Source organism: Rhinatrema bivittatum, chromosome 6 (genome assembly GCF_901001135.1).
Source record: "Rhinatrema bivittatum chromosome 6, aRhiBiv1.1, whole genome shotgun sequence".
Classification (NCBI taxonomy): domain Eukaryota; kingdom Metazoa; phylum Chordata; class Amphibia; order Gymnophiona; family Rhinatrematidae; genus Rhinatrema; species Rhinatrema bivittatum.
In genome coordinates, this window is record NC_042620.1 from 101642667 (window position 1) to 101658075 (window position 15409).

At 45.3% G+C, this 15409-nt stretch overlaps 1 protein-coding gene across 9 annotated transcripts in view; it reads right to left on the minus strand.

Moving 5' to 3' along the window:
- The window catches only part of LOC115093628 (sodium channel protein type 2 subunit alpha-like), a 523144-nt gene that overhangs the window by 416106 nt on the left and 91629 nt on the right, over nt 1–15409 (minus strand). For 6 of the 9 annotated variants that reach the window (XM_029605669.1, XM_029605667.1, XM_029605668.1 and 3 more), the window contains exon 9: nt 5597–5806. In XM_029605669.1, coding sequence (XP_029461529.1) covers nt 5597–5806 — 210 coding nt within the window. The remainder of the gene's footprint in view (nt 1–5596; nt 5807–15409) is intronic. The other 3 variants (XM_029605666.1, XM_029605660.1, XM_029605661.1) reach the window with 1 other exon arrangement.

The following is a 15409-nucleotide window of genomic DNA, read 5'->3' on the forward strand; positions in this document are numbered from 1 at the left end:
AGCTCACTACTGCCATCTCTGGTGGTTCAATATTTTGTTTAATAAAAGAACTAGTGTGTCTTTGTCTCCAAACTCTGAGCCTGACCGGTGGTCCCTCTTGGGATCTTCCCCGGGGGTGTGGTCATCTGCCACCGGCCCAAGGATCCACCCACAACTATAACAGAGACTGCTAACTCCTATCTGATTGCTCCTTCCATCAGGCAGCAGATTCTGAACAGATTACTAACTCCTTAGCAGATTCGGAACACCTGGCAAGTCTGGCAGACAGCAGCCCGCTTCCAGTGTCCACAAGTAGAGAGTATGTACAGATCCGGCAGATCCCGAGCAAACTCTAATGCGTAACCTTTCTCTTTCACTTCAAGGACCCACTGGTCTGACATGATTTTGACCCATTCCTCTAGAAACTGTTAGTGATCTGATGCTCGAGTCAGCCATCTGTTATAGAACTCCGTGAGGAGTTAGCAATCAGTTAAAGATCTGACTGCGTAGTAGCAATCTGATATGGAGAAGATGCGTGATGGGAGGAGCAATCAGATAGGAGGAGCAATCTGTAGAGAAAGCTCTGTGTAGTGGGCTCCTGGAGAGGGAGGAGTCATCAATCTTGTAGTGTCACAGATATCGTCTTGCTAAGGAGTAGCAATCTGTAATGAATCTGATATAGTTGTGGGTGGATCCCTGGGCCAATGGCAGATGACCACGCTCTCGGGAGGATACCCAAGAGGGACCACCGGCTAGGCTGGAGTATGGAGACAGACACACATTAGTTCTTTTATTAAACAGGTTATTAGAAACCACCAGAGGTGGCAGTAGTGAGCTGATATGCCCGGCAGGGCTGTAGTCCCTCAGGTACTGGAACAACGATCCCAGGATGGCTGAGCTGTTGAGAAACTGTAGAAAGTGAGTATGCAGAGTAGGCAAAGTTCATGAATAGAACTAGATGACAAAACTCACATAAGGTCTCAAGTAAGCTCAGGAGCTGGAAAGGATTAGGCCCTCGAGGAGCGAGTACCTGGTTCCAGGGAAAGCTCTGAGAGAGCGATGGTAACTCACATTTGTTTGTAGCAATGATAACTTCCAGGCAGTAGAGAATCTTCAGAGTGTTCAGGAACATGGGCCCTCAAGGAGTGAGTACCGGTTCCTATCTGTAATCTGAAAATAAAGAAAAGACAGAGGCCCCCGAGGAGTCGGTACCTCTGGTAAGTTCAAGGAAGCAGAGTAGCTTGGAACTTTGCGTTTCCGTCCTTGCTAACTCGGTTTGTTAGCATTTTCAAAGACCTTTAAATATTGGAAGCAGATGACGTCATCTCAGGGGGACGCCCCTGAGGTTCACGCCCTTGCTGGTACAAGAGTCGGGACGCGCACGCGCGCGCGTGCGCCCTAGGCATCAGAACAAGATGGAGGAGTTGCAGCGTCGAGTCGGTCTGGGTACGCCAGAGGGAGACGGCATGGAGACGCCATGGTAGCCAGCCGTCCATCAGACCCAGAGGGAGTCGCCACAGAGGTAAAGAGGGCGGAGTGAGGGCATCGAGCAGCGACAGACACAACAGAAAGTTCCTAAGTTTGGAACGGAGGAATGGGCCGGCTGGATCTCATTGGGAAGTGGGCTTTGTGGTTGAGTGTTGTGGGTTACCATCTCGGAAGGCACGGTGGCCCCGAAAGGAATGAGACTAGCACTGAGACCTGGAGGTTGTCCTCCTAGGAAAGGAACCCAAGCCCTGTTATTATACCTCCGCTGGCCTCTGAAACGGGAACACGTAGGGAAGAAGGATCTAGGCTGTTTAGGGTGCTCCTCCGGTAGTTTATGGATTTTGTTCTCACCCAAGGATTTAATAAGCTGTTCTAGGTCCTCGTCAAAAAGCAACTTACCCTTGAAAGGAAGTATGTCCAACTGAGCCTTGGAAGAAGAGTCTGCCGACCAATTGCGCAGCCAGGGGAGACGTCTGGCTGACACTGCTGAAACCATCGCCTTGGCCTGTACCCAGAGTAAGTCATAGAGAGCATCCGCTCCATACTCCACAGCGCCCCGCAGTCGTTCAGCCTCCTCCGCCTCTTCAGACAGGAGGTCCTGGGTGCTGAGCAATTGTTGGACCCACCTAAGACTTGTCTGCTGCATGAGACTGCTGCAGATCGTCGCCCGGACCCCTAAGGCCAAGACTTCGAAGATCCGCTTGAGATAAAATTCAAGTTTGCGGTCCTGGACATCTTTCAAAGCTGTGGCTTTCACTACCGGAATAGTGGTGTGCTTAGTGACAGCAGATACGGAAGAATCCACCTTGGGAATTCTAAGCATGTCCAGGCAAACCTCGGGAAGAGGATAGAGCTTGTCCATAGCTCTACCCACTCGCAGCCCCGTCTCGGGAGCTTCCTATTCCCGAAGGAGAAGCAGCTTGTGCATGGGATGGAACGGAAAAGTGCGTGGAGGTGCCCTGAGTCCCACCAGGACCGGGTCCACGTGAGCTGGCATCGCGGCCGAGACCGTATCCTCCGGAGGAACTTCAATCCCCAGCTCCTGTAGGATGAAGGGAATGAGTGGCTCCAGCTCCTTCCTTTGAAATAAGCGGAGCACTCGGGGATTATCCCCCCTCAAGAGGGGGAGCTGGCAATGACAAATCCGCATCCGGATCCTGGTCTAAAGCCGCGGGAGGCTGAGGCGGATCAGGGGGGGAACCCCCGGCACTACCCTAACCCTAACGGAGCCTTGAGCATCCGGCGCCGCAGGAGCAAGCGGTGTGGGCATCCGTGGGATTTTAGCGGGAGGAGGACCTAGGGGAGGGTCTTCCTCCTCCTGTAGGCTAGCCAAATAAGATTTGTGCAGTAACATCGTGGCCTGCATTTCCCGGAGGAGGGGGGAGTCAGGGACCTCATCCGGAGGTGGCACTGGATTAAATCAGGAGGAGAAGCATGAAAATCTGGCTCCTCACGCTCCTGCAGCCCCGAATCGGCAGCTGCACTAATTCCCAAAATGGACGCCGTTCTCGCACTTTGCCGAGTCGGGAACGGCCTAGCCATGCAGCGAGGAGCCCTCCCCCAGGTCGCCGGCTGGGTTGGTGCCGCAGAGGGACCCTCCCCACCCGGCAGGCACCCGGAACTGTTACCTCGGCCGCGCGGGTTACAGCGGGGCGGCGCACGAGAGGGGGCGTTCGTGGCCCGGGGAGCAGCAGGACTGGTTTGGCGACATCCGCAGCACGGTCTCGCACTAATCGGGGCGTTTCCTCCGGCACGGACGCCAGCACCTCCGCGCGGACATGGGCAGTCAATTCTCGCACGATTCGGAGTCAGGCCACGTCAGACACCGACGGAGGCTCAGTTTGCGCAGGAGATGGGCTATTTAAAGAGAGCCTTTCTCCCTTGCTCTCTGCTTCGGCCACGAGTGTTTTTTGGAGCTCTCGCTTGAGGAATTGCTTGGTGTCTTTCTGCTCTGACCCGGTCTGTTTTGGTTCCTGCCTGTTTGGTGCCTGCCTATTTGGATTATCTGCTTCGGTTCCTGATTGCCTGCTGCCTGCCCTGACTCGGACTGCCTATTGGATTACCCTGCCTGCTGCCTGCCCTGACTCAGACTGCCTATTGGATTACCCTGCCTGCTGCCTGCCTATTTGGATTATCTGCTTCGGTTCCTGATTGCCTGCTGCCTGCCCTGACTTGGACTGCATATTGGATTACCCTGCCTGCTGCCTGCCCTGACTCGGACTGCCTATTGGATTACCCTGCTTGCTGCCTGCCTATTTGGATTATCTGCTTCGGTTCCTGGCTGCCTGCTGCCAGCCCTGACCCGGACTGCCTATCGGAGCACGCTGCACCTCCCGGATTCCAGGTTCCCCTTACACAAGGTAAGCGGTCTAAACTGTGGTTCCACTAAAATCTGCAAGATAGTTGTAACAGGAACAAAGCCCATCGTGGGAGAGCTGAGAAGCAGGCTCTCCGCAGGCTAAACACAAATGAGAACGCGGCATGACAGAGCAAAAATCACCGCGAGGCAGGGGAAACAGCTGAGCTGTGCTGGTCTGAGGAGCGAGTGCAGGACAACAAACCCTGCTCGCTCCCTTCTCTGACTGAAGCAGAGGTAAAGCTACTGATTTAATTTTTATTTCCTTTTTGGCCCTTTATATTTTATTTATTTTATTTTTTCAAAGGCAGGGGAATGAGCTTCCCTGTTAGTACAGCCGGGTAATTAAACTTCCCGGGGGAGTCAAGGCAGCTATACAGGAGGAGTGACTGGACCACCAGTATCGCCCCAATCAAACAGGTCACTGGGAAGGGAGCCTAGGCTGAATAACTCAAGGGGCAAGCCCCCCTAGCCCCTCCAAGAGCGAGGGGACAGCTCTGTCTCCTAAAGTAACAGAGTTTCTTCAAAACTTTTATTTTTTTTCAAAAACTTATAGAGAAGACTAATACTTGCTTGATTTTGTTAGATAAAAAGAGAAAAAACCCCAAAGGGCAAAGGGAAAATAATGAGGAAAGGGAACCGCAGGGTAAGCTGCCTGCATCTGCTGGAGACAGACAAATACTGAAGGGCTGCAGGGTAGTCTCTGTCCTGATATAAGATACCCTTTCAGTTTTAGTCTGTCTCCATCTGTTGGACAGGAGGCTCAACCCATAGTCTGGACTGATCCGGGTACATACAGGGAACCACATAGCTAAAGGCTATTCTTTCAGGGGAGAAAATTCACAAGATGGGAAAATGTTTTCTCATTCTCAAAGGTGATTAGCAGTTTCCAGTGCAACTGCCAAATATGCAACTATTTTATAGAAAAAATGTGCATCCTTCACTAAACATACTGCCTATTTGTCCAGGACTTATGAAGAAAACAAATCACTTTAAAGACTGATTAAAAAGAAACCTCAAAACAATTTAAAGTGATACATTTTAAAATAAAATAATATTCATATTTTCTTGCAAACATGAACTGCTATGCAAAATCGGCAGAAATGTCCTACTCAAATTATTTATACACTAATAGTGTCTTCATTAATGTTATCAAAACTTGGTCCACACTATGATTGACATCTCAGGTTCTTACATGAAAGGTATTTTAATTCCGTCACATCTACATTATTCCTGGTACAAGAATTACCTTTCTTCTGCAGGATATCTACAGTATATTCTTGCTTCATACTTCCTATAGCAAAAGATTAAAACTGTAACCGTGGATTTTTATTAGCACTATAGGAATAAATTTAAGACTTTCCACATAATTCCAAAGCTTGCAAATACTTTTTTATCTGCAGAATTTGTACTAATTTTCAAAATGAAATGCATATACTTTCACTTTGGAAATTAGCCCAGGATAAGTCTCCATACACATTTTCACCTAATTTGTATGGGTACTTTTCACCGCAAAAACTATATGCATACTTTTTAAAATCAAAAGGTAGGCATATGGCTCCAAACCCCACTCCAACCCCATCCTCAGGAACGCCTTCTGCTACTGTAGGTAAAATTACACACATAAAAGCCCTTTGTGAGTGCTTTTACCTATATAGAGGGATGGTCATTTTTCAAAAAGCTCATTCCCACGGGTGAAACATTATTTTACCTGCAGAAATGGCTTTTAAGATACCCTCATATAGTACTAATGACATACTTCCAAGCTTTTACTACCTGTATATCATCTGGCATTTTTTTTAATTGTTCCAGCATCTGCTGAAATTCTGCCTCTTTCCGCTCTGCTTCTTCTAGTGTCGCTTGGTTCTGTTCTTCGTAAGCCATGGCAACAACAGCCAGGATCAAATTTATCAAATAGAAAGAGCCCAGGAAAATCACCAGAACAAAGAATATCATGTAGGTTTTACCAGCAGCACGCAAAGTCTGTGGGAAAATATATAAAATAATATTTCTATACCATCTTTCCAATTTTAGCTTGAGGTGGTTTACAACATTTTACAGATATAATAAGCCCATTCCCCAATGACTTTACAATCTAATTTTAAAAGCATTTACATGCATAAGATTGTACTTTATCTATGTAAGTGGCTTTTAAAATTGTTACAATATATGCTATTGAATTGTCCATAGAATATTCATATTAAAGTGCACTTTACTCATGTAAATTTTGCTACTATAGTATGTTATATTTACATGTCTAACTCCTTTTAAATTTCACCTGTAAGTGGGTACCTGGTGCAAGGGAGATATAGTAACTTGCCCAGGCAGAAGAAATGTCAGTGAGTAAAGTGCAATTTGAACTCCGGTTTACAGCTCATTGCTCTAACCACTAGGCCACTATAGCCCGAATTTTAAATCGCCGGCGTTACATGCATGGCTGGGCCCTGTGTGCGCTGAGCGCATTTTAGAAAAAGCCTGGCGATGCGCGTAACTCCTCATATGTGCAGAGGTTTTGGGCCTGAAGAAAGGGGCGGGCCGGGACAGCAGCATTAAATGCTGTCCCGAGGAAGCGCGCTCCAGCAGCTGGCCAGCTCGCGGAGTTTACTTCTGCTCCGGAGAAGCACTAAGTATAAAAACAAAAAATTGGGGATAGCTAGGGTATGTTTAGGGGTCAGAGAGGAAAGGGGAAGAGGCAGGAAAGATAGGGTTAGGGTAGAGTGCCCTTGCACCCTAGGCAGACCAATATAACACTGCCCCCCCCCCAAAAAAAAAAATCCCGAATTGAATGTGCTCCTCTTACAGTGGGAGATATATAGAGTGTCATATTGTTTCTCTTGCAGAGTTTCTCTCTCTCTCTTTCTCTCTCTCTTTCTCTCTCTCTTCCCTCCCCCACCTCCCCCAATTAAGGGCCCCACTGGTTCCTTGTCCCGTTAGCCCGAACTCTTGAAAGTCTTAAAACTTTAAAATCTACCTTTTTGTTGGCAATATTTCAGAGACGTTAGAGGACTTTTTTTCCAATGACTAAGATCTGTAACAGAATAGACAGCCCTGAAGGTACAGGCAAAATGAAAAATGATCCAAGAAAGCTTGAGGAATGGTCTAATACTTGGCAATTGAGATTTAATAAACCACAATCACAGATGCACAAATCTAAGCTGAAAACTTTATGTCCGGTATTGCTTTGCTCTATTAAAAGCAACCAATAGCTCTTTTTTGATTTTCATTTTTTTATGCAAACAAAATCTCTTTATTCTTGGAAAAATTGTAAGGTACTTGTCCTCATTAAATAGTCCTCCTGATGGAGAGTTATAGAGTACAGCAGCTTTATTATCAAATATCACAAACTTATCTTGCTTGCTTGTTTGCTTATCCATTTCTGGCTGGTGTAATACTTCAAATCACTGGCAGTGTTTCGACGCATTGTGTCTGCGTCAGGGGCCAAAGGACTGGATAAAGCATATAGAATGTCAGCAATAATGTACCCAAGACTATTAAATTGGCATAAGCTTATAACTATTTACTAGTAATAATGTTCCCATGCCTTCCAACTGCCGTCTCACCATTGGACGGCGTTCGACTTTCCCCGCCCTCAGTGCCGCCCAAAATGTTGATATCTCGCCGGATGACCAGCAATAGAAAACCATGTCAATATACAACTCTGATTGCAATAACATCCATTCTTTCCAATATTTGTCCCTTGGGGGTCACAAAAATATTTGATTATCCAGAGATTCCAAAAACCAAAGTCCCGGATCACTCAATTATGTTGAACGAATAGATGTTAAAAATTGTGTTCAGTTCTCAACCCAGTTGGGCCCGGCCCATACTGAATACAACTGAAGTCTTCAATCACGTCCTCATTGACTAAAAACACCATTGTACAACACATCCAGTTCCCAATCAGGTCCTAATCTACCGGGATTTGAAGTAATAAGGCACCTCCTGTTTTTCATCATGTCCTTAAATCAAATCCAATATTTACTTCCTATTTCCCTGTCAGGTCCGCAGAGAATATGAACCGCCAAATAATGGCTCCGAGTGATGCAATTACGGACTCACGACCAAATATAGAAATACCTGGAAATAAAAAATGTTCCAGGACATCGGTATTAGTCCATTGGAACTCCAATCTTGCCAAGCATAATCCCAAATGGATCAGATTTAATAAAACACTGCTCATTCGATTTCCTTATTTAATCCTCTGAGGATCACGGTGTTCCAGTGAAAAATAACTTCTGTTCTATTTGCAGAAGTTTTAAGTCATAATCACCGCCTCTCTGTGGTCGCGGAACCTGCACCAATCCTGCAGCTCTCACATCTTCATCTCGATGTGATGCGGACAGCCAATGGTCTACCAAAGGGCCCCAATTTTCTGTCTCCTGATGCAACTTAGATGTTCTTGGATGCCTATCTTCAATTTACGAGAGGTTTTAAACCAAATTGCAAGGGCACCAAATTGCATACATGATGCCCTCTGATATGCGTGATAAATACTGCTGGAAAATGAATGGACATCATCCCAGAACCAAGACAGAGCCTTGATGGACTATGGTACACACATTACATTGGCCAGATCTAAAATGTCTTTTTCTTGTCTCTACTGTCTTAGATGGAACCTCTCAAGGTAAATGGGAATGCACAATAAAATCGCGGAAATTTCTAGCTCTCTTCAAGGCAAAAATAGGTGTTTGTGAAAAGACTGAATGTATCTGTAGTATATGCCAATATTTCCTAATGCTGTTCTTCATATGGTATGTGTGAGGAGTGAATGGCAACACACATACAATTTGATGTTCATCTTGGTGAGGAACAGTCTGTTGTAATAGCAAATCTCTGTTGGCCACCTGGCCCTCTTGTAGGCTTTCTTAACAACACTTAGCGGATATCCCCTTTAGATAAACCTCTGTTACATATCTAATGCTTTCTCCTGGAAATCTTCCATGTGAGAAATCAATCTCAACCATAGGAATTGACCTAAGGGGAGGTTATCTCTAAGATGTGGGGGATGAAAACTGGTGAATTGTAATAAAGAATTTCTATCAGTTTTGTTACGAAAAATAGAGAAGTCACAACTCCTATTGTTCAATATAATCTCAATGTCCAAAAAATAGATTATTTCCTTGCTGTGGTTAAAAGAAAACTTCGAGGACTGCGCGTATTCAACCACTCCATAAATTGCTGAAGTACTTCCTCACGGCCATGTCACATCATAAATATAAAAAAATAAATAAAAAACAAAAAAATAAAACGTGCTATATGAGAGAATCCTGAATATGATCAAGTTGTACCTTCATACGTAGCTGCAAAAATGTGGCTATCGTGTCTGTGAGCCGATTACTATCAGGCTTTATAAATCATTAGGTACCTTGATCTTTTTGGTAATTTTTGCCACGCAAATAGTGTTCACATAAATTGTGGTTGCATTCACTTACATCCACTTATTTACCTGTACTTGATTTTACTTGCTTTTCCACTTAAACTGGTGAAGAATTTTTGTGTGTCACAATATACCACTTATCTTGTGCTGTCAGATGAACTCTGAATTCTTCACACAAAAATTCTTCACCAGTTTAAGTGGAAAAGCAAGTAAAATCAAGTACAGGTAAATAAGTGGATGTAAGTGAATGCAACCACAATTTATGTGAACACTATTTGCGTGGCAAAAATTACCAAAAAGATCAAGGTACCTAATGATTTATAAAGCCTGATAGTAATCGGCTCACAGACACGATAGCCACATTTTTGCAGCTACGTATGAAGGTACAACTTGATCATATTCAGGATTCTCTCATATAGCACGTTTTATTTTTTTGATTTTTGCTTCCTGCTATATTCATTGGATCTTACATGAAGTAGTATTTACGATAACTCACATCATAAATATGTCATCTAAGAAACGTCAAAAATTGATGAAGCAGCTACCTCTCCTAAATCAATCACGTAACAAAGGAGAGAGGAGAATAAACTCACTCAGTACATCTAACAAACAATTTTTAACAAGACTATTTTGTTGAAAGTAAATAACCCAACAAATGACAATATCATACGAGATTTTTTGCTCAAATGATGTAATCTGCAGCCTCTCACCACGCAATGGGTCGCAGGCTGTTGTCAGCTCACAGAGCTTGCTTGTTGTAATCATTTACCGTCATTTGTCCACCCACCAAATACCTTTATTTAAACCATTTACTTAACCTTCTAAATTTCCAAAAATTTTTTAAATATTAAATCTTACTTAGAACAGAACGTTCTTTTAAATATCAAATCCAAAAATAGAATACTTAGCCGTAAATGTTTTCAATCAAGCCAGTACAGTGCTTTGCTGAACATGAATCATGTTTCAACTGAAGTATCAGTCTTCTTCAGGGGAAATGTGAATTCTCAATTCAGGCCAATATATTCTGTATACCCCGGACCAAGCTTAAAGGTCTCTCTCTTGGGATTCAAAAATGGCGCGTCAGCGTGAGACGCTGACGCGCCATTGCGTGGTGAGAGGCTGCAGATTACATCATTTGAGCAAAAAATCTCGTATGATATTGTCATTTGTTGGGTTATTTACTTTCAACAAAATAGTCTTGTTAAAAATTGTTTGTTAGATGTACTGAGTGAGTTTATTCTCCTCTCTCCTTTGTTACGTGATTGATCTAAGAAACGTCTCCATAACTGAATATGTTTCTTAAATGGACTGTCTGGTAGCTACCTCTGTTCAAATGACCTAACATATAAATTAGCTAGGATGGGAGCCATTGTGGCTTCCATAGCTGATCCTTTACTCTGTAGGTAAAACTGTCTCTGAAATGTAAAAAAAAAATTCTAAATTGCAATGGAGGCAAGCTGTACCAAAAAATGCGAGGGGACCCTACTACGCGCCTCAACCGCCTCCAATGTTTGTGCGACTATTTCTAGTACTTCTTGTTGCAGAATTGGCCAGCTACCATTTAAATAGGACAACGTAAAGTCGAACGCCATCTGATGGTGAGACGGCAGTTGGAAGGCGTGGGAACCTTATTACTAGTAAGTACTACAAGCTTATGCTGATTTACTGATCTTGGGTACATTATTGTTGACATTCTATATGTTTTATCCAGTCCACCGGCCTCTGACGCAGACGCAATGTGTCAAAACACTGCCAGTGTCGGGCGGGCATGTCCTTTCAGTGATCTGAAGTATTACACCAGCCAGAAGTGGACAAGCAAGCAAGATATGTTTGTGATATTTGATAATAAAGCTTCATCGGGAGGACTATATATAATAGGACAAGTACCTTACAAATGGTGTGGGATTTGTATCTAAAGCCCTATGAAATGAGACTGAAGAAATTCAATATGTATACCCCAGAAGAGAGGCGAGATAGGAGGATGTGATATGGACATTTAAATACATGAAAGGTATTAATACACAGGAAGCCAAGCTTTTTCAGTGGAAAGGAAGCTGTATGAAGCTTCAGTGAAGTAGGTTCAGGAGCAATATCAGGAAGTATTTTTTCACAAAGAGGGTAGTGGATGTCTGGAATGCCCTCATGGAGGAGTAGCAGCCTTCAGAAAAGAATGGGCTAAGCACAGAGGATCTAGAGCACTGGGCAATCTTCACTGAGAGATGGCTGCAGCCCAGGGAAGCAATGATATGGCTGCCAATGTTCCCTCTAAGTTGCGCGCATGCGGAGCCACGCACAATTTCTCTGGAGGCTACGCTCAACTTTTCTATCCCCGTGCAGTAAGACCAGAGGGGCCGTGGTGGAGCTCATTCCACCACGGCCCGAAGCACAGACAAGACTCCCATAGCTCCGGATGACCCATAGTATTAAAAATTCACAAAAGTGGCACTTTCTCTATGCTGATCACGCAATGCATGAGATCAGCATGAAGGAAATGCTAGCCCCGCAAATTTTTAATATAACAGGGCCTGCACAGAGGAGGCAGCAGTACGGGCTTCAGTGTCAATAGCAGCGATTGGTTCCTCCCCAATAGTCATTCAGAGCAGTGACAGCAGCAGCAGAGTGAGAGAGGCTCCAGGTAAAAGAAAGAGGAGGCCTTCCTTAAATATGTGTATGAATGGGATGTTGCCTGGGGGTGTGTGTGTGTGTGTGTGTGTGTGTGTGTGTGTGTGTGTGTGTGTGTGTGTGAATGAATGGGTGCCCAGCTGGGGAGTCTCTGTGGGTATATGAGATGTGAGAATGTGTGCCTTCCTGGGGGTCTGTGTGAAAATGGGTTCCTGCCTGAGGTGACTGTCAATCTGTGTGTGTGTGTGTGTGTGTGTGTGCATGTGTGTGAGAGGAAATGAATGGGTGCCTGCCTGGGCTCCTCCCTGGGGGTCTCTCAATCTATATATATGTGTGTGTGTGTGTGTGTGTGTGTGTATGTGTGTGAAAATGAATGGATGCTTACCTGGGGATCTGTGTGTGGGTGTGAAAATGAATAGAAGCCTGCCTGGGGGTGGGAGGAGCAGTGTGAGAATGAATGGAAGCTTGCCTGGGTGTTTGTGTGTGTGAGGCAGCCAGTGAGAGTGAGTGCATGTGTGTGTTTGTGAGAGACAGCATGTGTGTTTGTGTGAGAGATCATGTGAGAGAGAGCCTGTGTGTGAAAGTGTAAGAGAGCATGTGAGAAAACTGGTGTGTATATATGAGAGAGAGAGAGCATATGAAAGTGAGAGCTGTGTGTAAGGCACAGCATGTGAGAGTGGGAGCCTATATGTGTGTGAGAGAGTATTTGAGAGAGATGGTGTGTGAGAATGAGTGCCTGAGTGTGTGTTTGAGAGAGGAAGAGAAGAAGACAGGAAGAGAGAGAAGAAACAGAGAAAAAAGGAAAATTGGTTCTTACCTGCTAATTTTTTTTCCTGTAGTACCACAGATCAGTCCAGACTCCTAGGATTTGTCTCTCTTCCAGCAGATGGAGACAGAGAAATGTTTACAGCCACTAGCATATAACCTGGTGTAGAACCTGCAGTCCCTCAGTATTACTATGTACCCAAGCAGATACAGTAAATCACCCCTAACAAATTTTAGAAACAACCCCTCTCAAACGAGCAGAGGCAAAAAACAACATGTAATCATAAACAATCTAAAAACCTCATAGAGAAAAAGAAAACCTGTGCCATTCTTCAGACAATGGGGACCACAGGAAAAAAGACAGATCAAGTGGACTCTCCAAAACCACATGCCCTGTGGGCGGGACTCTGGACTGATCTGTGGTACTACAGGAACAAAAATTAGCAGGTAAGAACCAATTTTCCTTTCCCTGTATGAACCCAGATCAGTCCAGACTCCTGGGATATACCAAAGCTTCCCTAACCTGGGTGGGACTGTGAGAGTCCCACTCGAAAGATACTCTCTCCGAAACTAGCAATTTCCGGTGCCTGAACGTCCAATGTCCAATGGCAAAGGTATGCAAGATTTCCAAGTTGCTGCCCTGCAAATCTCTTGCGGGGACACTAGCTGACATTCTGCCCAGGAGGCCGCCTGGGACTGGGTTGAATGAGCCCTTAACTCCTCTGGGACAGGACAACTGCAACAAAAGTAAGCAGAACCAATGGCCTCCTTCAACCAATGCGCAATCGTTGGTTTCAAAGCCTTCTGACCCCTTTTCGCACCACTCCATAGCACAAAAAAGGAATCCGACAATCTGAAACTGTTAGTAACCTCCAGGTAATGTAACAAGGCGCGTCTGAAATCCAAATGCTTTAGATCTTTAGCATGAGGCATTCCAGGCTCCAGATTTGAAAAAGCTGGAAGTTCCACTGATTGACGTAAGTGGAACACTGAAACCATCTTAGGTAGAAAAGACGAAACCATCCTCAATGAGACGCTCGAATCTGAGATCCGTAAGAAAGGCTCCCTGCAGGAGAGGGCTTGGAGTTCAGAGACCCTTCTGGCAGAACAAATAGCGACCAAGAAAACCACCTTCAAAGTGAGATCCTTTAAGGTAGCCCTTTTGAGAGGCTCAAACAGCACTGCACATATGCCTTTGAGAACCAAATTAAGACTCCAACAGGGACATACTGACCTACAAGGAGGCCGCAAATGATTTGCCTCCCTGAGAAAATGCGCCACATCTGGATGTGATGCCAAAGATGTCACATAAATCTGACTGCACATAAATCGAAAACAGCCAAGAGCCACAACCTAAACTCTTACGGAGTTGAAAGATAAACCCTTTGTCAACCCTTTCTGCAGAAAAGCTAGGGTCTGCGCCACTGATGCTCACCTTGGATCGATCTTTTTATCAGTACACCAAGACTTGAAAATCCTCCACACTCTGACATACGCCAGAAGAGTGGAAGTCTTTCGTGCCTGAAGCAGAGTAGTAATGACATCCTCAGGATAATCCTTCTTTCTTAATCGCTTCCTCTCAAAAGCCAAGCCGCTAGACAAAAGCAATCTGCCTGATTTAAAAATATGGGTCCCTGATGAAGCAGGTTTGGAAGATGACCCAGCTTCAAAGGACCGTCCAGTGCCAGACTGACCAAATCCATGAATCAAGGTCTCCAAGGCCACTCTGGAGCCATCAGGATTACCTTTCTTGGATGTACTTCTATTGTCCTGACTATTTTGCCTACCAAAGGCCACGGCGGAAACACTTGGATGAGAATGTCACTTGGCCAAGGAAGAACCAGGGCATCAACTGCTTCCGCTCCTCACTCTCTCCTGCGACTGAAGAATTGAAGAGCCTTGGCATTCTGCTGAGTCGCCATTAGATCCATATGAGGAACACCCCATCTGCATGTAATGAGTTCCCATTCTCTGGGAACTCATTACATTCACTCTCTCCTGCGACTGAAGAATTGAAGAGCCTTGGCATTCTGCTGAGTCGCCATTAGATCCATATGAGGAACACCCCATCTGCATGTAATGAGTTCCAATTCTCTGGGATCCACCTGCTGTTGACTGAGAAAGTCGGCCTGCACATTGTCGGATCCCGCAATGTGGGAGGCTGCTATCTAAGACAGATGCTGCTCCGCCCAACATATGAGCATCTCCATCTCCTGAGCCACTGCTCGACTCTTGGTCCCCCCTTGGCAGTTGATGTAGGCCACTGTCGTTGCATTGTCGGATAGAACCCTGACCGGATGGTTGTGCAACAGAGGTAAGAACGCCTGGAGTGCTAACCACACCACTCTTGTCTCGAGACGATTGATGGACCATGACACTTCCTCTGACGTCCATTGACCTTGAACTGACTGGGACTGGCAGACTGTTCCCCAACCAGAGAGGTTAGCATCAGTAGTCACCACCATTCACTGAGGAACCTCCAAGTCTACTCTTCAGCTCAAATGGCGGCGAGAAAGCCAACATGACAGACTGGACCTTGCTGGATCGGAAAGCGGTAGGGGAAGATTAAACTGTTCCGATACTGGATCCCAGTGGGATAGCAACACCTGTTGAAGTGGGCGCAAATGAGCAAATGCTCAGGGAACGAGCTCCAAGGTAGATGCCATGGAGCTGTAAGTAGTCCCATAACATGGGCACACGAGCCTGTAAAAGATTCCATACCTGGGACTGTAACTTGAGCATGCGCTGCTCCATGAGAAAAACTTCCCCACTCGGGTATCGGAATGTGCTCCCGGAAATTTCAATACTTGGGAGAGGAGAAG